At 37.6% G+C, this 26783-nt stretch overlaps 1 protein-coding gene across 3 annotated transcripts in view; it reads right to left on the bottom strand.

Annotated features, from left to right (window-relative positions):
- The window catches only part of RCAN2 (regulator of calcineurin 2), a 237206-nt gene that overhangs the window by 184447 nt on the left and 25976 nt on the right, over nucleotides 1-26783 (bottom strand). For all 3 annotated transcript variants that reach the window (XM_036927411.2, XM_036927410.2, XM_057494096.1), the window contains exon 2: nucleotides 19060-19286. In XM_036927411.2, the coding sequence (XP_036783306.2) occupies nucleotides 19060-19284 (225 nt within the window). In that variant the 5' untranslated portion in view covers nucleotides 19285-19286. The remainder of the gene's footprint in view (nucleotides 1-19059; nucleotides 19287-26783) is intronic.

The raw sequence follows: 26783 nt of genomic DNA, 5'->3' as shown, positions 1-26783 counted from the left end.
AAAAAAGAAAGATATTTCAATTTACTTTTTCATCTTCTCCCTTATTTTTCTACAATAAGCTGAAGAAACTACATTACAATTTGAACTACATAAAATATGAAAACCTATGATTAGCTTCTTGAGTTGTATATTTATATGCCTACTTGTCTTAAAAAAAAAGTAAATATAAAAATCTTAATCCTTGAGCTTCAGAAGCACAGCCTTCCTTAAGAAATAAAATGTCCTTTTCTACTAAAGATTATATATTAAACATTTCTCAGCAGTTCACTTAGTAATAGCTTTAACTCTCAGAGTTGGTTCAGAAACTATTACTTCCTTTAAAGATATCATACTCCTTCTCAAAGAAATTGTATTGTTGTTTAATTGCTATTTAAAATGAATAAAATTCTTCTGAGTGTTTCTAAACATGGTTAAAAAGGTTTCATAATTGCATTTCTTATACTTAAAGGACCTTCTCTAAATTTTATTTTCAGTGTTCCTCTAAGATAATTGTTTCTAAAGACAACAGGGATTTTTTTGCAACTGTAATCTTTTCCTCATCAAGCTGTTTTTCAAAGGACATCCAGTTTTACTACTTTTAGTACCTGCCACTTTCATTAATCTATATGGAAAAAAGCAGGCAGCTAAATACTTTGTAGTCCATAGACAGGCTGGCTATGCAAATATGTAAAGGTAAATGAATGAACCCTAAGGCTGAGAATGAAAAACTAAAATCCCTCCTCAATACAAAACTCATCCAGCACACTGGAAGAGGAAAAAGAAGACAAACGAAAGGTAGCAGGGGAAGTCTTTTTTTAATTGAGCATTTACTGTGTAACAGGTCATGTTCTATGCACTCTAACAATGCCCCACCCATGTAGGATTATAAGGAATATTATGGAAGGAAGAATCATCTTATTGGAGGAGATGTAGGGAGGACTCAATTACCAGGATGTCTTCCTGAGACCCTAATATCATTATAATTACTTTAATAACTTGAATTTAAAATCGTAAAGGAAGAAAATCTTGATTAATGCTTAAATGTTATTTAAAGACTAAATGAACCAGATACACCAAAATCTCTGTGAAATTAAATGAATAATCATAAAAACAATACTTAATTCCTTCTTTTAAACCACATTATCATCTATTACTATGTTCATTTAGTATTGCATAAGAATTGCTATTTATTCCTCTCAGAAGCCCAGCTTAGTGGTTACATACATGGGTTTTAGAGCCAGATTCTCTAGTCCACATCCCTGTTTGACCTTGGACTAGTTACTGAACCTATAGCTCAAAACCTAATTGATTTAAGTCATCACAAATGGAAGTACCTTCTACACTGCATTGTTATGAAAGTAAAATGAGTACATATATGTAAAACAATTAAAATAGTGTCAAGCACACAGTAAAAACTCAATAAATATTAGCAATTATTTTACATTGAATTGTTTCCTAAGGGATTGGTGCATGTCAGGACTGAATAAATATTTGTATTGCATAAATAAAAATGAAGACATCCCATCAGATGAATATCACAATGCACACTCTGAATGCTTACTAACATCTAACTCTCTTATCCCAGTAGATTTTTTCTGGATTTTCAAGAGAAATGGGAGGAAAGAACAAATGGCAATTAGAAATACAAGCAATCCAGACATAAGTTTGTGGCAGAAGTTGTCAGCTGATAGCTCAGAAGGCAATCCTTTCCTCACCTTTGACAAAAGCCCCAATTTACTCTGGACCCAATTCAGCTACAGCATGAATCCTGCGAGGGCTCAGCAAGGGGTGGCTATCCCATTCCTCTTGAATAAGTGCTTGATTTTCCAGCTTTCTTTGCATCTAGGAGTGCTGGCCCTTGAGACACAAGAAGAAGTCCCCAGTGGGGAAGGGGAAATGGTTCTGGGAATGACTTTTACTCCCTGATCAAAGATGAGAATGATGCAGGTGAAACCACATCACCTCATAGCATGTATCCCCCATTGAAAAGTATACTCTTTTCTTTCTTTTTCACCCTTTATTGACTTTACTTCTATTTATTTTGCTGTCTTGGTTGTTATTTATTTCTTTATATGAATTTTCTGTCTCTCTCCACTAGGAGATAAGTTCTATGAGTGATGATACAGTTTATCTGTCTTATTCATGGAGCCTTAAATGATTGATAGAACATAGTTGGGAGCTCAGGAAATATTTGTTGACTGAACGGATAAATAAATGATCTGCCTGCAACTTTCTCTGGGGCAATGGCTCAGAATGTTCAGAGAATCTTCACTCTCTGGCCTGGAAAGTAATAACCAAGCTGTGGATGACTCACTATATCCTCCTATTTCCTCTGCGCAGCTCACCTATTCCCTTCCCTGTGCCTGGACCCTATGAATCTTTGTGGGCTTGTTTTATTTTATAGGTTCTGCCATCATGTGGCCTTTACTCCACTAAATCAAGGACCAGTCGGCTTCTCAAAATGTGTTCGATTCTCTTGTCAGGTGTTACCTTCTCTCCATTCCCTCCCATCATGCAGATTATATACCGTACTGTATCTTAACTATCAAGAACAAGAGGAGAAAAATTCACACGGTCAAGGGGTCACTTTTAAATGGAAATAAGAACATAAATATTGAGAAGGCAAACGCAGATGATCACAGATGATCTCAGCCTCAGAGACAGAATCTAGCCATTAATTAACAGCTTGTGATGCAATATAAATTAGATAATTTTATTAGATTATTATAAATAATAATTGTCTTAAAAATCAAACCACAATATGAGTAGAAAAGGAAAACATGATGATGTAAGATTATAAAAACCAGTATCCATTATGGGCCTGCACCTCCAGGATCCCATTCAATATAGGGGAACACAGCACAAAATGCAAATGAATAACAGAATTGCCAAAACTCTTCTATAGGGTATAAAATCTGAACATGCTACCTCAGAGGCAACTTAGCATTGGATGTGGAGCCAAAAGACATGGGTCGGGCCCTGAGTAGCCAGACCTGTGTGAATACTGGCAAATTACTGCAAGCACTCCGCATCTAACGCACACGTCTGAAGAGTCAAATGAAATAACTCAGGTCAACACCTCTGTAGATGGCAGCAACCTCTTCAGAGTTCTTCTTGGTTATTAGATTGAAGAAGGGAAATATTATCTTTAGAATCATCAAGTTTTAATTTCTGGAAGAAATAGATCAGGCCCATGTAAAATGTCTTTATCAGTGCAAGCAGGTCTGGAGGGACTAAATGCTGGAGAACGGCAAGTAAGGCAGACATGTTCTTGCTTTCACAGACCCTAGATTTTAGTTAACTCTCACGTAAATAGATCTATCATTCATGATGGGATACGTGCTCTGACGGAAAGAAACAACATGCTATGAAAGTGTGTAAGAGAGGAATTAATGAAGTCCGGGGCAGGCACAGGAGGAGGAGGGATGGGGATATATATGTTAGATGCTGGAGAGACATAAGCACATGCAGAGGCCCCGGGGACAAGACAACTCTTGTAAGTGGAATGGAGAGAAAGTTAATATGGCCAGAGGTAGAGTCCAGGGGCTATGATGTACAGGAGGGCCTCGAAGGCCAGGCTGAGAATACTAGGGATTAAAGAATAATTCCTTTACCCTCAAAGGAAGGAGAAGCCTTTGGTGGCTCTTATACATATTAGACTTGAGCTTTGAAACAAAAACAAAATAGTGTCAGTCTACAAAGTGCAATGGATTGAGGAGCAGCAAGAAGAAAGCAGTTGGAGACCAGCAGTAAGTGCACTAGTCCAGAGGAGAGGTGCGCGAGGTGTGGACAGGGGGTGAAAGCGTGGACCAGTCAAATAGAAGTTTAGGAGGTAAGAGCATCAGGATTTGTTAATGATGGTGAGGCTGGGGGAGAGGGGAGTTTCTGTTTGAAGGACTGGGTGAAGGGAGGTCTGATTCAGGAATGCAGGGACAGTGGAAGGAAACCTGTGTAGCAGAAAGGAGCAAGAGTTTAGTTTTGAACACGCTGAGTTTCCATATCATGAGACGTTAAGAGGAGACATCAGATGTACAGCTCAGAGAGCTGGTTCAGATCAGGCAGAGGACAGTGGTAGTTATTATTAGGGTATAGGTGGCAATTAAGGGCTTGGATGACATTGCTCAGGGGGGGATTTAAGAGGGAGACAAAGGCATATGTGAGGGCAAATGCACTAACATTTGTGCTTCAATTTAATCGTCCTAGTCCCCTTAATTCTGTTTAAAATGTGCCTTCTCATGGGGAGTTTGTATTTGCAGCCCTCTATCACCTGCTAAGCATGATTTTACTTTTATTTATTCTGACTGAAAAATAAAAGGCTGCTTTCTTCAAAGAGATGGGCGATAGCAAATTCCCAGCACATTTGTACCAAGAATATTAAATAGGAAACAATACACAAGAGAACCAAGGGAGGCTATTAGTTGTAGAGTCGAAGGGTTATTAAAAATTGAGGGAGGAGGAAAATGGAAAAAAAAATCATCTACCCTGATACAGCCTTTAAAATACTTCTGTGTTGAGGGCCCCTGATGTCATCAATCAGGAAAATGATCTCTGGCAGAGAAGAATATGGCTGGTATAAATAATTAATGAACAAAGGTAGAAACAGGATATGGAAGTGGGAGGTGCTCTTGGAGGAAATTTCTGCTGAAAAGTTCAGGTAACATTTAAACGATTTTCTTCTCATTGATTGTCTTCCCAGCATTATATATGTGTGCATGTGTGTGTGTGTGTGTGTGTGTGTGTGTGTGTGTGTGTGTATAAATTTAAATGTATATATTTATTTATATTTATATTTATATTTATATATACTTTTTATGTGTGCGTATATATATATATATATACTTCATACACACACATATTTTATATTTAATATATATATAAAAATACACTTTTATTTTCCTGGTTGAATTTTAGATATGAAAGGTCCTTATGTGAAAAAAAACTACTTAATTTTAAATGTTAATGAAAACATCTAGAGAAAAATATAACATTATACCAAAGTTATTTAATACTATCAGTCCTTAATAAATTCACTCAGGGAAAAACAACTTAAAAAGCCAACTCCTTGTCCTGGTTAGCACTCAACAAAAATGAACACTGGCAGTGATTCATGAGCCTATGTGGGGCTCTCAGGTATTAGAACAACTCAGAAATATTTGTCCCTAGGGACCAGCACAGTGACTCTTGTGATTTTATTAAAATTGTTCTCTAAACCCATAAGAAGTGTACCCATTAAAGGCTTCACATAAGTAAAGCAATAGCAAACCACTTATTTACTGGCCTCCTTTAATATCCACCCACCATTTATTAAATATGGGGGATAAAAATGGGGAGATAAGATAAAAATGGGGGTAAAAACCATGCTGAAGAGTGCCCACTGATTCACCCAGCCCCGAGCTCTGACAATTAAAAGTATAATTAATATTAGAAGGAATTTCTACTTTCACAGTATCAGGACAATTTTATGTTATTGCCAATTAAAATAGGAAAGAAAACCTTTGATATTTTTTGACTTTGCATCACAAACTCTATGCGGACATTTATATACCAAAGTCATGGCAATTCTGTTCAAAATTAGATACATGGAAGACTAAACGTGGAGACAAAAATGTTGGGACTGAGAAAGCACACTTATAGTAAATTCTCAGTTACTCTGTTACCTAACTTCCTACTAGTGAATCGCATACTGTTCTTCAAGATAGTTTATAAGCTGTACTTAGGAATTTTAACTCACTTTTTAGGAGTTTATGAAAGCTATTTTGCCACAATAATTTGTGTTTTAATTTTATCATCTGATGCTGTTTATTTTGTATGCTTCATCAAAAGCCAGGCATATCTTCAGAAACAATGCTGTACATGAGACATGACAGTAGCCAATTACGAGCAAACTTGGCTAATGTGTTAATTGATCCAACTAGCATCATAATGGGGCAATTGGTTATACTAAAGATAATAGCTAACACAAAATCTTTATTTGTGACAATAACTTAGTTGAAGATGCTCATCTAATTTTTTCACTGCACCACTTAATCATAAGAAAATGGGATATATATGTCATTTTGCTCTACCAATAGTCAAGAAGTTAATTTAGTATAAATCTGAAAACACAGAGGTGCTTTTTTCTAACATTTTGAACAAATTTAATTTGAACAAAATTAAAATTATCCCTTTAAGTATATTTGTTATTTTACTTTTGAGTTAAAAATAAAACCCACCTTGGCTCACCTCAGTTACAGCCATTCTCTAGATGACTTTAGGTAAGTAACTTCCTTAACTCTATGTGCCATAACAAAATCAACTTAGCAACAATAATAATCAGAGACATAATATTAAATTTTAATTTTCTTTTTTACTTTTAATTATCAATGTTGATAATTGCAGGGTAGGAGGAACACTGTGAAAGAAGAAAGGTGTTAGTTTTAGTTTATGTATGATCCTCAGATGGGCCCCTCCTCCCAAATCCAAATCCAATGCACAATACAGACATCAAAGGCATGTTGGTAAACAACTCCCAGGGTGTGCTGGAAAGAATAATGCTCCCCACTAAAGACATTCATGTTCTAATCCCTGAAACCTGTGACTATGTTAACTTACATGGTGAAGAGGACTTTACAGGTGTGATGAAGTATGCTTCTAGACCAGGTTCCCAACCAGGGTGATTCTGTCCCCCAGGGGATATTTGGTAATGCCTGGGGACATTTTTGGTTGTCACAACTGGTGGGAAGATACTACTGGCATCCAGTGGGTAGAGTCCATGGATGCACTGACAATGCACAGGACAGTCCGCACACACACAGTTATCAGTCCAAAATGTCAATGGTGCCAAAGTGGAGAAATGCTGAACTAGATCAGGCCATGAGAGGCTCTACGCCTCCCGTATTGTTTCTATTCCTAACCACAAAATCTCTGACAATTAAATGTATTGTTACAATGCATTATGTATTAATGATGACATTTCTATATAGACGGGAATATAAATCCTCACAGTTTATGCCAACTAATAATTAGTATTATACAAATGGCAACCTACGCCAGAAGATATTTTAAAAGGTTACCATAAATGGCATTAACTATCATTCTGTCTACACCAATTATATAGGATTCACAAAAGTTGTTTTAAATTCCCATTTCCTTAAGTGTAACAAAGTCATTCACACAAATTCAAATCCTCTGTATAATAACATTAGTTTTCCAAAGAAATGTCACTTTTCATTCATCTGTTTTCTTTGAAGTACCCTGTACTACTTCCTTCAGAAAAATGTGCTTGAATTAAGTGAAGAGACTTCTAAGCAAAACTTAACTCTTAAATTAATGAATATGTGGAAAATATATTCAGACTTTAAAAGGCCCTGTTCTCATTTACCTTCCTTCTAATGTAAATGTTAATCCCTTCCAAAGTAATTGGGCCTGCTTAAATTGCCAGTCACATGTAACACAAACTCAAAATTTGCTACAGGGATGAAACACGGAGCAGAGGAAAATATCTTAAACTCAGTAGACTTTTGTTTCCCAAAATTAAAATCTGACATGACTTTAATTATTCACAGAGAAGGCTTGGTTGACCAATCCAGTTGCCTCTGGAAACCGATGAAAAGGGAGACCAAATGGAAGGAGAACTGTGAAGGCAAAACTGACCTGTCTTTCCAGGAAACTTCTAAGGACGCTGTTCAGACCGTAATACAAAGTCCTGAACTTATATCAGGCTCCTGAAATATAGACATGGAATTGCCAAATACTATATCTACTCCTTTTAACTTTATATTCACCATTAAAGAAAATGAATCTCTCTAGTGAGTAGTAAGGGAATGAGGACACAGGACTGGCACTTTATTGCAGTAAAATGCATGTGTGTTCAAGACACTATATGTAGGGGAGACAGCAGATGGCCTTTCCTTTGGGCTGCTTATTGTGGATAAACCAGTATTTGTTCAGATTTCAAAAGGGAGTCATCTGGCTTACCACTGATCTTGATTTAGAAGTCCTTCTGAGGGTAGAAAAGACAGACAACGGGGGCTGACCAAGTACCCTGCTCTTTGGTGAGTTATGCTACACCCGTAGGCAAGGAAAACAAAATTCCTATGAATTTTAAATGATGCAAGATGCAAAGATCAGACTGGTGGGCAAAAATGATTTTTTATTACTCACTAACATTTGCAGCTACTATAATCAAGGCATCATAGATCACATCATCACTTATAACATCACAGCAATCCTATGATGTAAATACTATTGTTTGATGCTATTTTACAGGTGAAGACACTGAAGTTTGGAAAGGTTAAATCAACTGGCCATAGTCACACAAGTAATAAGCAGTGGAATTGGATTTTCAGACTTAGGGTAATAGAGGCTACAGCCCTCTCTCTTAATCACTATGCTATACCGTTTTCCTACATAGAGACATGAGGGCCCATGTGGGGAGGAGGTTTGAGCTCGGAGATAATAAAAGCAGGATCAACTCTGTCAGAGTACCTACGGCTCATGACAAAGCTCAGCCTTCTCAGCATGGACTCGCTAGCAAGCCTTTCATATCATGCACTGGTCCTTCCAGCCACACTTAGACACAGGTCACGTGACTGCCCTGCTGTCACCTCTAGACACAAAAGGTACACTTAATGTAATATTAAATAATTGCCTCATTTTACTCCAAGCAGCTGCTTCCCTTTATGCTTCAGTTAGAATAGAATTTGGCTATGCTCATGAGCCATTAGTATTCCTATGGGCTTAGAAGTGCCACATAAAATAAACTGATCATATTTGGGCATATGCTCTGAATAGGCAATGGGAAAACCAGCCTCTACACTGACCCGCCAAGTCCCCATTTCTGGGCTTGCTCAGTCCTTTTTATTACCCTGTCATCAAATTCCAATATGGTTTACAATTTATTTGCTTATTCAGTTTAATGGGCTATAATAACATTTATTTTGGCTACTTTTAGTTGATCCTGCATAGGTGCTATGAGTAGCACCCCCATCCCATGTCCTGATGTGAGGAATCTGAAGTCACTTAATCCGTGAAACCCAAGGCATGGAAATGTGGCTTGAAATGTTTAAAAATTGGGTAAAGTCAGTGGTTCAGGTGTTCACAAACTGAATGAGCATTGAGCAAAGACCATAAGGGGCCCTGTAAGAAGGAGAGCTTTTAACTTTGTTTTTCAAGGTGGTGGTGTTCATAACAATAAGTATGTTTGACAAAGGGCTAAACAGATTCAAGTGACAGCTCCCAACAAAGAAAATCAGTTTTCTGCTGATTACAGAAAACCTACAAAGGCAGAACGCTTGGGAGGCAAAATTCTAAAAAGCATGCCCTAAATTTGGAAATTAAGAAAACATTCCATTCCCACTGTGGAGCAGTGACAGGATTTTTGTTGAGGTGACTTTCTGTCGAGTCCAGACACAGGGCTATTCTTAGAACAACCAAAAAAAGCATGGAGCTGCCTAAAAATAATGATGACTCAACACCTAGAGGCTTCCATGATGTAATGTTGTCAAAGAACACCCTCTCTCCTCACAGGTTGCAGTTTTTAAAATAAACAAGCTCACAGCTCACCTTCTGAGGAAAGCAAGAATTTCACACACTAAAAGAGAGAATTAGGACATGTGGGTTCCATATAGAATGTTCCATTGGTGCACTGCCTGGCTTGGTTTACTTGAAGAAGCAGCCAGGGCCAAAGTCAAAGTCAGTTCTTTCCCTCTGCCACCCTCACTCATCAGTTGTCCTCTCAAAACAGGTCCTGCGAGACAGGACAACAATGCTGATTACACAAGAGGCAGGCTGAAAAATCCTGTCCTCACGTCACCGCAGCCAGTGCATTTCACGACAAAGGATGGATCCATCCAAAGACTCATGTATAACTGCAAGATAGAGCTCAAAGCAAACACCAGAAACATACCCTAGAGCCTCCTCTCTCCCCTGGTAGGTGTACTCATTCTCTGAGCTCTTATCATATGCTGCATCTATGCATCTCTCACTTCACTTAATACTCTAATGCTCAGACCCCAGTAAACATTAGGCCTCCTGAAGGCTTGCATCTCATTCTTCTTTGTACTCCCAGTGCCAAGACCAATAGTGAAGATGCTCTAGATTTTCAATTATTGTTCAATAATTGATGGCTGGATTGATGAGACTGATTAATGTAGTACTCTTTCCCTATACTACCATATTTATTGGTCACTGACCTTCCCTGGGTAAGTAGATTATATTTTATAGGATATCTTAGAATATAGCTTACATATATCTCAGGAGACAATATCTCCTAGGGGTACGTTCATTAAAAAGGGAATATCAGAAAATAGCCTTCAAGTTTCAAAAGACTCCAGACCATTGGAGGAGACACTTGCAGACAGGGTGTTCCTCACACCACAGAGCCAGTCTATTTGTCTTTAATGTTGATACTCTGTTCAGCAAAGAACAAAGCAAGAGACAGGGGTTTGAGAGTCAGGTCTGGGTGTGTTATAAATAGGGCTAGTAAAAAAAAAATCTGCATCTTATTTAATACACTAGGTCTCACATGTAAAACTGTTTCTTTTTCAAAAAGGTGACCTTTAGGCAGCCTTCACTGTGCATTTCTTGACTCCCCAAATGTCAGTTACTAAGCTCCAAAAGAAAATCGTTCCTATGATATTGTAGATATTTCCAATACAGAGTTTTGTATATGTTGTTTTTTAATAAAATTATCTTAATCAGTTGGTTACCCACCTGAATCACCACACATGACTCTAAGTAGACATTTGTTTCTACAACTATAAATCCATCATAAATACAAAGGTTCTGTACCACTCAAAATATTGCAAAGAGTGTGTTATTGGGGATGCCACAAGAGAAGTCCCTTCAAAAGGGACCCCGCCTGCTTAGATATCTGAACTCACAGATGTTTGTTTAGGGGGAAGACAACCCCAGTGGAGGTGAGAGACCCACTGCCAACAGAAAGCAGAGCGGAGGCAAGGCTGGGAAGCCAACTGTATGCTCATTTTCTCCGCCTCTTTCTGAATCATGATGTCCTCACCCTCCCGACTCCCGCATTTAGAGCAGGGCTATCTGTAGGAAGCAGATTTAATGAAAGCTTGTTATCAGGGCCAAATTTCTGCCACTGAAGACTCATTTATCTGAAAATTTCAAAAGAAGAGAGCTTAACTCCTTCCCTCTTCTATATTTTTTGCAAAGCCTTGAACTTCATCTACACAGTGACACGTTTTAAGTGGGTTTCTGGTCCAAGTTTTGCAACTGAAGGAAACATGATACCAAGGACAAAAATAATCTATTTGAGGGAAAGAATAAAAATCTCAAGTGTCATACATTAAAACTGCAGCAACGACCCATGAAATATTTGGCTCGAGGCTTTTAGGGTTCATTTATAGGTTTATTATAAGAACAGACTTAAATAGACTTATCTTCAAGTGGTTTATATGTGTACATTTTCTAACCAATTAATATTAGAATAACAATCAGATTTAAGAGTCAAACTTAAGGTACAGTTATGTAACCAGGTGCTTTTCTAAAAACATGCAGGCCACAGGTGTTGTGGAAGATGTTAACTGTGATTGCCAAGCTACATTTTTTTCCTTGAAGATGTTTAAAAACTATTCTTCCAAACAATGTGAGTTCCAGCAAAAAAAAAAAAGTGCCTATGTTATTCCTAAAATATGTAATCTACTAATTTAGGTTATATTTTTCTATTCACAAAGGAATTTAAAACATCTGCAAAATACACCCTTAGTGGTTTCTGGCCAGCCCCCTTATATGTTGAAAGATAATTATTAAAGTTCTCATAAAAATATGACCAAAGTTTGATCAGATCTTCAGAAAACTTTCTTATATTACATCTATACACAATTAGGTTAATATAAAGGAAACAAAATATCAAGACTAATAACAAAAGAGTGGCGATGACTAGATATTAATTTTTAATTTGAGCTTCCTGGAAACCAAGGAAAAAGAGAAACATGTAAGTTACACAATTTTTCTAGTGAGAAAAACACCCCAGGTCCCCAGGGTAAACAAAGTTTTCTTGGCACTATGTTCTAAAATAAACATCACAAGAATCTTACATAGAGAACAGTGAACAACATGTATTCACCAAATGCAGAAAGAGTTTTCATGGGGCAAAGACTGAAATCAAACTTTCTTGAAAACCAAGGCTATGGAATAAGAGCACAAATTTGATAGGATTCTACAAAGACCCAACAAAATTAGGCCTTTCTTCCAACTTCATAGAACACATGCCATCTAGGCCTACATGTTTTGAGAAGAGTTCTTTCCTTCCTTGAACCAGAGACAGATAATCACAGGCTTGGGTGGTAGAGAGGGAGCAAAGGAGATTGAGGAAGGAAACCAATTGCTTACCAAGACCTAGTATCATCTCAACTCCTCTACTCAGTTCACATCATTTAATCATATAACAAACCTATAAAGAAGGTAGGGCTAACCCCATTTTATAAAAGAGGGGACTGAGGTTTAGAGAAGAGAAGTTGGCCAAGATTACATAACTAGTGTGCAGCTGAGGCAGGGTTTGGACCCAAGTGCTTTTGAATCCAAAGCCCTCTCACTGGGCTCTTCTGTAAGTGCTCATGTTCTGTCTAGGGCCTGTCTGTGTCCATTACAGGATACAAAAGAATGATGAGCTTGCTCTACAGCCCTAAGATACTTATAATCAATCATCCAGCTGGAATGTAAGACTGGATCATCATAGAAGACAGTGTACTCTATGCATAAATAATATTCTAAATAATTGGGAGTTAATAATAGCTACAAATTTGGGGGGGTATAGGGTTTGAACAAAGTCCAAGATAAGATAGTTGAACACATTTGATGAAAAATCTTATCCATGTCATATAACTGATCAGTGAGTTTCTCCCTCAAAGCACTGATAGGGATTATGGTGTTTATGTTTAAAATGATGATTATTCTGTACCATATGACATTCCCAGCAAAATATAACATTACCAGAACATTACCAGAAGCTGATCAAACTTTAAAAAATTAAGTACACATGTTCTGTTTCTATATATCCTTTCTGCTTAAAAGTGAGGAGAGCACAGCAGAACACTGTATACATAAAATTATGAATGAGTAGATAACGATGAAACATAAGCACGCTATAAGCCCACCCACACAGAGTAAACACCACGTGATGTTAATGGAATTGGCACTCAGCTTATCGATATCACACTGATCTCATCCACTGAGCTAAATGTCAGGCCTGCTGGGAAGGATACCTGGGTGGAGTTTTAAAGTTCACGTCCAACCTCTCTGTCTTTCTCTGATTATCTCCGAGTCGGCCAAGAATTTCAGGACTATTGACTGAGAACAGAATCAAGGAAGTCACGAAAGGGTGATACCCATGGCATCTACTGCTGGTGAAAGCAAATAATAATAATAATAATAAGGCTTATTCTACCCTCATCCTTCCCCTGGGATCCACCTCTGAAAAGGAATATTCTTTGGCAATAGAACCCAATAGCTTTACTTGAATTTATATGTGCTTTTAAATCTGAAATAACTGAAAATTATCTTACTGTGCCTGGGACCACGGTGATGTGTGCCTTTTGGGCACTTCAAGGGCTTCTCGCCTAGGAAGTAAGTGGAAGATGAAATCCAGACTGCCCTCCACTTGTCAAGCCACCCACAACGGCTCAGGCTTCATCCACCCCTTCAGCTCAGAGGAAAGGACACCATTTTTCCGATTCCCTGTCTTCCCCCAGGCAGTAGGTCCTGGGATTGCTTCTGCCCTTGGGGGCACCTTCTAATAACACAGAGTCACTGTGCTGGCTAGCAGCAGCTCTGATGGAAGCCATATAAAGTGGTTTCCAAGTACCTTCATTTTTCCAGGAAGGCAAAAAGGCTTCATGTCCCTCTTCAATATCATCTCAGACTAATTGGAGCATGGCAGCCGTTTTTCCCCAGGTGCCATCAAGAATATATGCTCACTCTCAATTTGGCACGGAAACCAAACACTCTGAACTCCATATGTGTCAGCCTTAATTCTTTCCACTGCCTCAATTATTTTCAGGTAGTTAAGTGGGGCATTTAGAGTGGCTTGTCAGGCTCTTGAGCCCCAGGGGGTCACTCAGTGCTGTGGAGAAGCAAGACACTAAATATGCCACTGGAATATTTTAGTCACTTTAAGAAAGGTTGAGGTTCCAGGGAATGTCTTACAGCAGCTTTCAAATCTGTCCCATGCTGGGCTTCTCATCTGGCAGGTGCCCCCAAGTGATTAGCGGTGACTAATTACAGTTTGCAGTCACTGTCCAGAGAAAAGAGAAAATAGGTCTAACTCACTGACTGCAATGGTATGCAATGCCTTTTTACAATTTAAACGTTCTTTTAGGCAACAAACCTTAAATGTATTCTGTAAATGTCACTTCCACCTATAAAGGATGAACAGCATAAGAGAAACAGTGTGAAACTCCTAAGTAGTCCTTGAATATTTGGCATCTAATTTAATATTTAATATCTGCTTTAATATTTAAAATAAACGCTGTTATGATCTTCCCACCCTCAGGTTACCAAAGTTTATTTCATTTTTATTTTTTCAACTTACATTCAGTGACACAAACAACACTAAATTATCATCTTCTTGTTCTTTTTTTGTTACACATCCTCAGTGTGGTATTTTTGACAACCTTAAATCATTCCATTTCATGGTTTCTATGGTCTTCCAAAGCCTCTGAGTTCAGCTTCCATTGTTGCTTTTTCTTTCTTTTTTTTTTCTTATCTTTCCCTTTTCTTCTTTAGTGGTAGTTATAAAAATAAATGTGCTTAAGACACTTCTAATTTTTTTTCTCACTTGGCTTACTAAATATGTCAGTCACTTCTAAAAAGTAAACATCACCTAATATAAATTGACATACAAAATGAGTTTATTCGTATGAGTATCATAGCATAACTATGAGACTGACTTGGACTCTGCATTTACATTTAGCTTGAGTCTTGCTATTGAATCACTTGCATTCCTCTACCTTACACTCTTTTATTTGAATGTTCACGCTGATGGATAGCTAACTTTATTTCTAAAACCTGCTTTCCTGCTTTCTAAAGCCTAAATTCTATGGTAGGATTTAGAGATGATGAGATATAGTGGATAATGAACTTGAAATAAAAGTCAAGAAGCCTTGTACTTACTGTACAACCTAAGTAGATGAAGTTACACTCGAAGAGCAAACCCCCAAATCCCAGTGGCCTAAAGCAACAAGGTCTTTTATTTTTCTTGTCATGTTACATGTTCTTCATAGGCTGACTAGGAGTCTGCTCTGTGTCAGTACTGTCCTCACTCCACAACCCAAGCTACCTGAGAAGGCACTACCTGGTATCATGCCAGTTGTCCCAGCAGAATGAAAGAACATTCTTTAGGGTCAAACACTGGTAATTAAATGCTTGTCTTGGAAGTGATACAGGTCACTTCTTACACATTGGCAGAGGTAACCAGAAGGGTCTTGATATGTGCCCAAGAGGTAGAAAGGCAGAAAGATACCACCCTCATTGGATTATCATGATGATTAAAGGGCTTAATGTCTATAAAGTATTTGGAAGAGCACCTGGCACCTTGCTACATACATATATGTATGTATGTATGTATGTATGTATGTGTATACACACATATATAAATGCTACTATTATTATTATTATTAAATTGAATGAATTCATAATTTTTGGAGGCCATTATCAAGTCACCTTCCAGGCTCCTCTTTATTGCACTGAATTTGTCTGAACATTTGATGGAGGTTGTTTCACATTCTCCTTTAGCTACTAGTGAGTGCCAATGTCCCATCAAGCAGACCCTTATCTATCTTTAGCACAGACACAGGACAGCCCACAGGATGCCCATCCAACCTTACCTGTCTCAAGACAAACCCAGCTGGATCCAGAAAGGCAAACCCAGGGTAGCATGCCAAAGGGAAATGAGCCCTGGTAACTTTTGGGTGCAACATGCTGTGAAGATCCCAGTTCTAAATAGGTTTTATACAAAAATATTTATGCTTCAAGCTGTTGCACACAAATGGCAATCTGCATTTATTGGTTTCAGATGCCAATTTCCCACCAGCCCCAGTTCTCCTTTGTGTTATGTAAACAAATCTCAACCATCTGGACCACAACAAGCCACACTAAAGGATGTGCTCACTCTTTGCAAAAGCATCAAACCAAAATATGATCTCACAGAATTCTGCCTAACAGAAAACCGGAGTGAACATCATGACCCTCACAAAGCTGTTTAAAAGATGTTGTTCAGGTGTCAGAACTGAGGATCTAAATAAGATAGTAGATATGAGACTATCAGAATATTTATCACTTTGATAAGCAGAAACAAGCATAACCAGAAGATCCTCTCCTGTGGCGTCACCTATAGGAAGAGCAGTCCAATTCAGTACCTTTCAAATACCCTCAAAAAAGAAAAGGGCTTAGGAAAAGTGTCTTGGAAAGCTGGGAAAACAGAGAAGAGACTGGTACAGGACTCACAATAGTCAGTATACAAAAGCTTTAATCCCTTCCCAGCTAAGAAAACTAAAATGTATGCTTTATAATAATTGCAAGAAACATGCATTTAGCATATCCATTAGTAGCAAAACACAATGAATTGAAAGTAGATTATGCCAAAGAAGAAAGGACTCTGCCAAAACAAATTACATGTTCCTACCTACTTCTCTGGAACCTCTGAATTAAATACTAAGCATCATTTCTGAAGTCCTTTCTCCCTGATATAACTCCAGGCTGTTGAATGTACTGTCCCAAGGCCAAATATTTTAGAAAACCCCCATAGCCAACCTTGCTTATGGCAAATATAGGAATGCTGGCAATGCTTCTTGCTTCTCCAACCTCTACCTAAAATAGCTCCCTGCCAACTTAGTGTAGTGCTTAAAATGTTTACCCTTTGGGAAAGATAATAATCATCAGGTTCATAGCTCAGATTCATGAACTTTAATGCTGTGGAAAGACTATCAGGAGAATGGCATACTCCACAAGTGAGTTTTGTTTAGTGAAAACCAATGTGGGTAAAGGGAAGACGATAAAGGTTCTAAACTTGAAGGAAAAAGGGGCAGCGAAAATGAGGAGCCAGGACACTCCCCAAACACTTTTTTTTCCCTAAAGTCCCATGATCACACCTCCTGGTTATTGTCAACCCATTTGGTATGTGATCATCTTGCTTTGTCACCCTTAAACTGTGTACTTGTAATTAAACAAAAATTGCATCTAGATCAGGTTATTTTATATCTTAGAGACTCTCTTCAAATGGGGGCACTAAAATCAGACCATGGTGGAAGACTTTCTGCCTGATTTAATAAGTCTAATTATGTAAATATTGGTCATATGGAGACATTATAAAATTCACCTCCTTGGCTATAAAAATGTGATCTAAATAATTTGAAACTGGTTTCATTGAACTGCATCTTAGTGATTTCACTGCAAAATTTTATCAAGGTCATTTTAAAGGCAATACTACTTGTCAAGCTGCAATGTACTAACTTTGTATATGAATCCAATGAGAATATTTTGTGATCCATTATTCCATCACAGAGCAGAATATCAAAACAGATGTGAGCAAATTTCCAAAAACTCTCTCCAAGCCTCTATCTTTCTACATAACCAGTTCTGGTTCAGTTGGTCAGTCATTCTTGATCAGCACTCCTGAATGAGATTAGCTCTTTCCTAGGTCTTATTATTTCAATCTACTGGGAAATGTTTAATCAGGATAGAAACAAAATCTTCATTAAACCTCTAAGGAAAATCCTTCGAATTGTTGATTAATTTAGATAAATAAATGATAGAATGAGAAAGCGTGGAACCTTATTATATTGCTAACATCAGGTAGATTTCAGGGGAAATTAATTGTTCTGAGTAAATTACAATGTATGTTATAACTTGGTTATGATCCAAGAGCAAAATTCCCAGTTCTTTTCAAAGAGATTAGGTACCATTTTCCTACATCAAATAGCCTGGTGATTATAGCACTGAAGGTTCTAGTCACATACAAGTCCTTGGATTTCAAGTTACTGCTAGCCCATCATTTCAATTGTTCCAACTCCAAAATATCATGACAAACCTATCCTTAAATGTCTTGAAATAATTCCTAATCCTCTGGGCTATTAGAATTATCTACAAAATCAATGAATTCCAGAAAAAAGACCCAGTGATCATTTTCAGACAACACAATTTGGACTTCAGCAATTGGCAAAAACAGCCCAAGTTTGTGAAACAGCCATCATAAATCTTACACTTTTCTCACACAGAGTCACCTACTTTAGTTTAGAAAAAAGGCCCTTCCTTCAAAAAATGTTGCCCATGTTTTACAACATAGTATAAAAATGGATATTTACAATTAGAAATCTACATCCACAAGGGAAGGTCTGATCTGTTCAGACACCCAACCTAAAAGGTCAGAGAAATCTGAAATGAACTTTAAGATCTCCAAAGGAATATTTATTTTGATTTCCGAGAATACTTACACTAAAGCAAGTGTGTCTCTTAAAATGGGAAGCTTCATTTTCTGGAAAATGCTTGTATACAGACAACCTCATTCCCAATCATTTCAAATCAAGGAGGCAACACTTTCATTCAAATTCTTAACACACATATCTAACAATTCCACCCACAGTGGTATCAGTGAGCAAAGCAAGGCTCAGATGGCCAACCAAGATACCTTTCTAATAACTCCTTCTACACAAGCTCCAGCTATTTTTAGAACATTCATCAAACTCCAAGAGGGTTGGGATAAAAGAGAGTTTGTGCTGCTTGAGAAAGGCAAATTATGTTTCAGGACTAGGGGAAAGTAAAACATTTTTTTTTCACATCTCCCCAGCCCAAGGGGTATCCCCTAAAATCACTATTCCTAACACCGCTTGTTTTGTGAGATAGATTTATAAGTCTCAGATGATGAGATTTCGTTCAACAAAGTCTCGTCTACAACGTTGCCACGAGTACCTCCGAAGTTAGCTGATAATATCACAGGCTTTTCTCTTCCTGCTATGCATGCCAAGAATAGAGCCAACTCAATATTTTCAAAAGCTTCAAAAAATCAACCACAAATGAGCCAGGAGAATATTTGGGGATAATGCCACCTGTCCTCATGTTTCAAGAACAGAAAAGGCATATTACCTTGCTCTCTTCTCCTTCAAACACTGACTGGTGAACGTTGCATGCAAACAATGAGTTGGGGAGGTCGTTGAAGTCAGTGATTGCTTGAAAAGCTTCCTCCGTGAGGCACTGAGTTATAGCCCAGTCTCTGTCTATGCAGCAGAGCAAGAAAAGTCCTCCATCTTCTGGGATGTGCCCCTGCTGCCCTGGGCTCCTCATTCCAATGAAGTAAGATTCTCCCCTCATTCCTGAGAACAGAAAGATGGACATGTGTGAGAGCAGAACTCGATTCTTTACATACATGAACTGACCCATTTAATCTCCACAATTGTCCATGAGATTGGTAGCTACATTATCCCCATTTTACAGATAAGAAAACCGAGGAACAAAGGAAGTAACTCTCGCAAGGGTCAAAGGCAAAATGGCAGAACCATGCTTCAAACCTGGGGAGCTCAGCACCAGAACTCACACCTTCTATGCCACAGATTCGAAGCAGATCAAAATTAGTTCAAGTTTATATTTAGGGAAGCACAATCTACATCATTAGGGGAACACACACACACACACACACACACACACACACACACACACACTCACACACCCCTCCTGCCGCTGCCTGGGAGGATTGCTCTGAAGTAATCTGTAAGCCCTAGATTTTGAAAACTCAGTACCATCTTGGCCTCTCCATGGTATATAAATTACCCTCCCTCATGGTCGCCCTGAAGAAGCTGTCTAGTATTAATCTCATCTAGCTGAGTTCAATCATTCTATTATTTCTTCACCCCTTACATGCAGCACCCTGTTGGAGAGCTTTTTCCAGTCTTTGACAACGGATACCCATTTCAGTAGATTTTGTTAGGGTCCCCACATACTTCAGGGACAGTATCTAAATTTTTCTTTTGAATCCATTTTCATGCCTATCATACTATTCTGTTCAATTCTCAGTAACTAGAAGCCCAGAGGTGATATAATTTGTCCATGTGTATACAAGTTAGATGGACTGACAGTCACGCTGTGGCTGCCGGGTCATCTGCAGCAAGCTCCATTTTCTCCAGTCCCAGCACTGCAGAACCTCAGAGTAAAGGATGGAAAGGTGGGTACCATGGAGCATCACCCTGTCTGCATGAAGTTTAGTGAGACCCAAATTCTACCTCACCAGGAAAATATGGGTTTCTGCATTTATCTCTTTTGAAGTCAGAATGTATCATTTTGAGGAGGCTATGATTTTGTTTTTATTTTTCCTAGAAATAAAGCCCAGATGGAATCCTGATAAGCAGTATTTGGTGGCAAGGTAAATAATGCATTACATATACAATCTTAGGCCTGGTTGGGACAGAAGCCAAATATTAAAGGATTTGAGGTCAGAACTCTAAAATCAGATCATTGCAACTATGGTAAATAGAATGTTATTCTATATAAAATATAATAGAACCATTCCTGTATTTTAAAGTTTTTGAAACTCCAATTAATACATCTTCAGTATTTATGTCAACAAAGTACTTATTTTAAACAAAATACATAAATACATATAGTACATATTTTAAACTTTGTTTTATTCTGTAAAATTAACCCAGACAATATGAATATTAGTAATTAGAAGAAAAAACTTCAATGAAATACTTATAAATTTACTTTCCTTCATATTCATTTATACTACTATTTCAGATATTTTAGTGTAAAATGAATAATAACCATCATTTATTATTATTAGAGTACTAATTATTTTAATAGCAAAAATAATTATAAAGGCATTAAGATAGTTTCATTTTCATCAGTGGATTATAGGAAAACCTTTTCATAGTGAAGTCACAGGCAGTCACATGAAATATGGATGTTAAATGTCAGTACTGATTTTATTTTTAATCCTGTTCCTTTTATTTTAAAGTTATTAAATTAATCAAGACTGAACCTAAAGTGCTCTTAAATTGTTTGGAAAATGTTTCAATTATTCTTTTTCCAAAAGAAATTAAAATCTATTGCTGAACAAATTAATTAGAGAGACCAAATATTAAGCCTTACCTAGGATTTACTTTAATCCTCAAATAGCCTTAAACTTCTGTTCTAAACTGTAACAATCGATTATCTTCATGAGACTTTATTTTAAGCTCATTACTTTCAGTAACGATTTTAAAGGTGAATGCATTTTTGGCAAGCAACCTGTTCTTCTTATATGGAGAAATATTCTAGAAGTCAGAACTTTGAACAAAAGAACCCTGAGTTCTCTTTCAGTTCCATTACTGACTCACCTCAGAATGTAGAGATGTCAAATGATCATTCTGTGATTCAGTTTATCCTTATAAAACACGGGGGAAAAAATCTACCTGCCTCTCTAAGCCGAGAAGGAAGAGGCAAAAGAATAAAGCAAGAGTGGAAGACATGATCAGGGTCCGTAGTAACCACCACATAAAGGATGTGGGACGTGAAACCCTGTAAAAACGCACCACTGTGGTAATCTCAGAGCAGCACCATTATGCTTTGGTATTACCACTAACCTTTAGTAAACTAAACAGAAAGAAAAGGACTTACTGAAGACTCAAAGAACTCCTTAATAAAGAAAGGAGGTCCCATAGCTCATAAAAACTAGTTTGCCTTTTTCAATTACTTTTAAAACGCTTAACTATTGTAAAATAACTTAGAAGCAAGAGTTGCCTGCATAGCATAAGATTTACATATGCTGTCCTTATTTCTAGATCTGAGGCTGGCTATGCAAAAGATGAGAGCTGCCTTAGCACAAGAAGCAGCTCTTCCAGGAGGGTTTTACAACCTTCCCCGTGGCCCATGAACATGGCCTCCTTCCGTGGCAAAACCTAAGCTCCCTGCATAGCGTTCTCTCACAGATCATCCTACAGTGCGATTACTGCTTTACTAATCTGTATCTTCAACCAGACAGGTGCTCCACTATCCTGACCAGTGTGCCTTCATTGTGGTCATACAGAAAGCCCTCAAAATGATATTTAACTGAATGAATGAATTATGTAAAAAAAAAAAAAAAGAGTCTCACTCAGGAAATAGCAGTCCAGCAAATGAGTTATAATGGCCAACTTAAAATATATACACTAATAATACACTATTTCAAATACATACACTAGCAATGAAAACAATCTGCTCATTTAAGGCTTGATTTATAAAATGTAGTTTTATAAATAAAAGCATGAACCCTCTAGCACAAATTAAAAAATCTGTGGAATAGGATTAAAATAACATTTATGGTTTTTGATTATACAAGTTCACTAACCTGGAAAATTCAGGAAGGATAAAAAAAGAAAATTAAAAGTAAACCATAATCTTACTATACAGAGAAAACTCTGCTAACATTTTGGCATATTTAGTTCCAGTGCTTTTTTCACAAGTATAATTTTTAAACAAAACTGGGATCCTGCTGTTTAATATCCCACTTCTTTCTCAAAATATTGATATAATCAAGAGCAATTCCCTGTATCATTATACACTCTTTGATAACATTAATGTTAATAGCCACACAATATCCCCGTTTATGGATCTGTCATGATTTATTTAACCATTCTTCTGTTTGACATTTGGAAAGCATAAATTCCATCATCACATGCATCTGGAAAAGGAAAACCACTACCCACTATTAAAATATAAAGCCTCCCATGGGATAACCTCAAAACTTCTTCAGATGCAGAGAAGAGACATCTTTATGAAACACTGGGAAGAGCTCCAAGGGGGACACCTGGGTTCAAGTGCTTCTCTCAGTTGCATGGCCTTGGGACTGGGTTTTCATGTTAGTAAAATGAGGGACACCATGGCTTTGTCTACTTACAGGTCTACCATGAACATCAAATGAGATGAAGCACATGAATGTCTTTTGAAGCCTCCAAAATAATGTGTGAATGAAAGCTACTTATTACTATCTACAGGAGCAAGTCAACAGCAGAGGGCCTTGCTGCCACAGAAGCGTTGCTGTCGACTACAAGTCTGCAGACAAGTTTCAGACTTCCAGTGAATGACCATGAGGATTAAGCCCATATCATTATAATGAGAAATGAAAAGAGATACTACTTGAATATTTGGAGGGAGTGTAGTTGGATGCTCCATTAGGAGGAAAAGATAGTTGTAAGGCAAAAGAGAGTAATTAAAAAATAAATGACCCTCTCCCTCCCCAAAACCACCACTAACAAAATAAGAGTTTATTTAAATGTTGTAAAGTTGGTGGCAATGAGAATATAAATGATTGAATTTGATGCATTTTTGTGGAGGAAGAAGCCTGAAGAGAGACTTCAACTGTTTCATTCCTTTGCTATAATGTGAAAATGATTTGACCCAAGATCCCTAGATAAGCTGATGACATGTATTATTAAACATTAAAGGACCTAAAATGAAGACAGTATGGTTCCTACTATGAAGATCAGTTGCCTGAAACTTAAAGATGCCAGTTCACCATCAAAGAAGTAGCAATGAAATAAATGTTTGTTGTATAAATAACTGAATGAATTGTCTCCCCCAATAAACATGGATGATCCAGATATTACTGGGCTTCTACACAAGGAATTAATCTTTCTAAAACTCCCTAGTTTCATTGCTAACAAGCATTTATACGGTTCAATTAATTCCAGGGGCAGGGACCCCCCTGCCAAGAGACACCTGATTCTGTTGGTTCAGTATTGTCACAGCATTATTAAGAGGCATGAAATTCACATTTCTAAATTGCAGAATCCTAAAAAATTGCACCTTTTTAAGAATGGGGTATATCTCATGACAATGGGGAGCTATGCCTTTCCCCTTAGAAGTTATGTTCTAGAAAGTCATACATAATTCTGGATATAAAAGGAGGGGAAAATTATAAATAAGCCCATAGGAAGCACATAACTATGGCAAGAAAAATAAAACCATAAACATCCTTGGAGATGCTCACCCAAGCTTCACTATCAAATAAAAGCACCCCTATAAACTTCAAAAAAGGCTAATGCCAACTTGGAAGGGGTGGGTAATTGATAATCTCATCTTGACATGGAGAGAACATCATAGCCAATTCTGAGTACGACCCACCATAGAAAAACTGGAATTCTTTCTAAGGAGACTATTCCATCTTACCAAGGGGCCAAAAGTCATCTAACAAACAGGGTCATGGCAAGACATAGAATAAGGAAGTGATTTTCGAACAAAATCACATTTGCCTTCAAATTCTGAAAGAGGAAGTAGAATTTTTGTATTTAGGAGAAGTCAAACGAGGGAGAAAGAATTCAATTTAATAAAAGGCACTGTGGATCTTTCAACAATTCAGGTTAAAACAGAAATGTCGCCTCATGCCTTAGGGAGCAACTTGTACAGGGGACAGCCAATGAGCAAGCTCCATGGAGCAGGTGTTAAGTCTACTAGGATGTCACAGACGGAGTTCCAGGACCAGGGAGATGACTGACTGGCATTTCCTTTAAGGCCTCTTCTCTCTTTGAGATTTTTATCTTTCCATGCTTGGAAGAAAATATACAAGAAAAGAGACATCTGTTTATTTCTGAGCTTAAAGATGCTCAAGAGAGAGGAACTTATAGGCCTTTAACAAAAGCTTTCCCCAGTGTTGAAACCTTTAATTTGATGCTTACAATAGACCTTCATGTATTTTCTATCTTCCAGGTTACTCAACTAGGAAATGAAAATGGTTTTAAATAGCAAATAATGATCCACAAGGGAGAAAAATGAGCAAGACTTAGGAAAAGCAACTGAAGTTTGGGTTTATATTTCCTTAGACATAAGACTGTTAAAGATTCAACTCCCCTGCTTTTTAATTGGAATCTAAAACTTTTTGCAATAAGAGCAACAAATAGGAAAAAAAGATGTGCCTTGTTATCGCAGCTTAGGAAGACAAATAGGGAAATAGTATGGATGGAAATGATTAATGAAAAATTCATTCAGTTTTGATTGAAAAATAAGTAAATAGACTATGGGAGATTTTTTTGTTTGGATGGACAAACTTAAAGATGGCAATGTTAGCTTGAACATTAATGATAAAAACTCAGAATGCAACATAGTCTGAATTAAGCAGTAAAAATGAAATGCCTGTAAGTTGAGTAACCTTATAAATTATATATAAGGTTAAATGAATCCAGCTCAATATTTTAAAGAACAGAGACCTTAAGTTAGTTTTGCAGTGTTAAAATCTCTTCAACTTGAAAATTAAGTAATTCTCTAATGATACCTGGGACAATCTGAGCTTATAAGAAGAAAAATGTTATGAATAACAAAAATCATTCTATAATTACATCATATCCTTAACTATCATTTTCAGTTTGGCCTAATGGGGAAGGTCCTTTTGATTCCCTTTTGGTATTTTAATATTGAAGCCCTCTTAGGGATAAGCCAGGACTTTTGCTCATTTTTGCCCATCTTACAGGGAGATTTGAAGTGTAATATTAGTAACAACAAAGCATCCCAGCCATCCTGAAATACAAAGGAGGCATGATATTCTTTGGCTGTGCTCTATAGAAACCCATTAGAGCTCTTTCTGAAATGTAATGGAACCTATTGAATTTATCTGCAGAATTTCCACACCTGCTGAGCTGTGTGAATCTCATGCTATTCTTGATATCATGTGGGATCAGTCTTGAAAGAACCAGGAGCATGCAGTTTTCAATGCATGGTTTTCAAAGGAAATTATCCACATTCCTCATTAATGGCTCCCTTCAGAACACCTTCCCAAGCCACTGTTTCACCTTAAGCTCCTGCAGGAAAATAATTCAATTAATTCAATTCCCCAAGGATAACTCCTTATGACATTTTATCAAGTTGGAAAAAAAATTAAAAACCAAGGAGTTTCCACCATCCTCTTTTGCACTGGCTTCTAAGCAGTGATGGGACTACATACTCATCCATAATAATGTTCTTACACCTGAAGGGCTTTAATGCTCATTCTCTCTCAGGAGGATGTGCAAATCCTGTACATTCTTCCAGTGGACACAATTAAGAAGGAAGGAAGATCCTCAGATTTACTCAGGGACAGATGGAACAAGGAGATAGGGCATTTACAGTCCAGTCCCACAACCCTCATTGACATCATCAAGCAAATGTTTGTCAAACGGGCTTATTGCGAGAGAAGAGAATCAGTGGGAAGACCAACTCTTATGAAGTGTATGAGGGTGAGGAGGTTGTTCTTAGAAAACCTGTAATGACCCACAATGACCTATAGATGTCGTAAACAAAGTCAATAATATTAGGACACTCACCTAAAAGAGAAGAGCTTTGGTCAGTGTATCAGTCCCAGCAAGAAATAGATACATGCTCAGTCAGACAACTGAAAGGAGTTTAATAAAGCAATGGTTCACAAAGGTGTGGGCAAGGTATAGGGAAGCTACATAAAACAATGCAAAACCTTGGGCTGTAAACATCCCCAGACCTGAAGAAGTGATAAGAGGGGAGGGTTTCCAGACAAGGAGGGCCCCCTAGACACCTTTGGTGGAGGGACGGAGAGGTATAGCCACTCCACAGTGGCATCACAAAGAGGGTGCCAGAGGAATAAAGAGCCAGCCTTGCATTCTTTCTCTGTCTGCAGCCACCTTCCACTGGCTGAATGCAACTGGAAAGAGAGGGCATGGGAGCTGTGATGTGGAGTGTATGGGCCAGCCACTGGGGCACAGCACACAATGAAAAAGGACAAAGAGAGCTTCTCTGGGATCAAGTGAAGAAATCAAGCACAGTCTTCATAACTGATCAGTAGTCTAGCATGTCTTAGCTTAATTTCAATAGAATTTGATCTAAACATTTAAACATGCATCGTTTGTACACTGACAGTT

This window comes from Manis pentadactyla, chromosome 16, assembly GCF_030020395.1.
Source record: "Manis pentadactyla isolate mManPen7 chromosome 16, mManPen7.hap1, whole genome shotgun sequence".
NCBI lineage: Eukaryota > Metazoa > Chordata > Mammalia > Pholidota > Manidae > Manis > Manis pentadactyla.
Note: the sequence above shows the minus strand (reverse complement) of the source record. Positions and strands in the feature narration are given on the sequence as shown.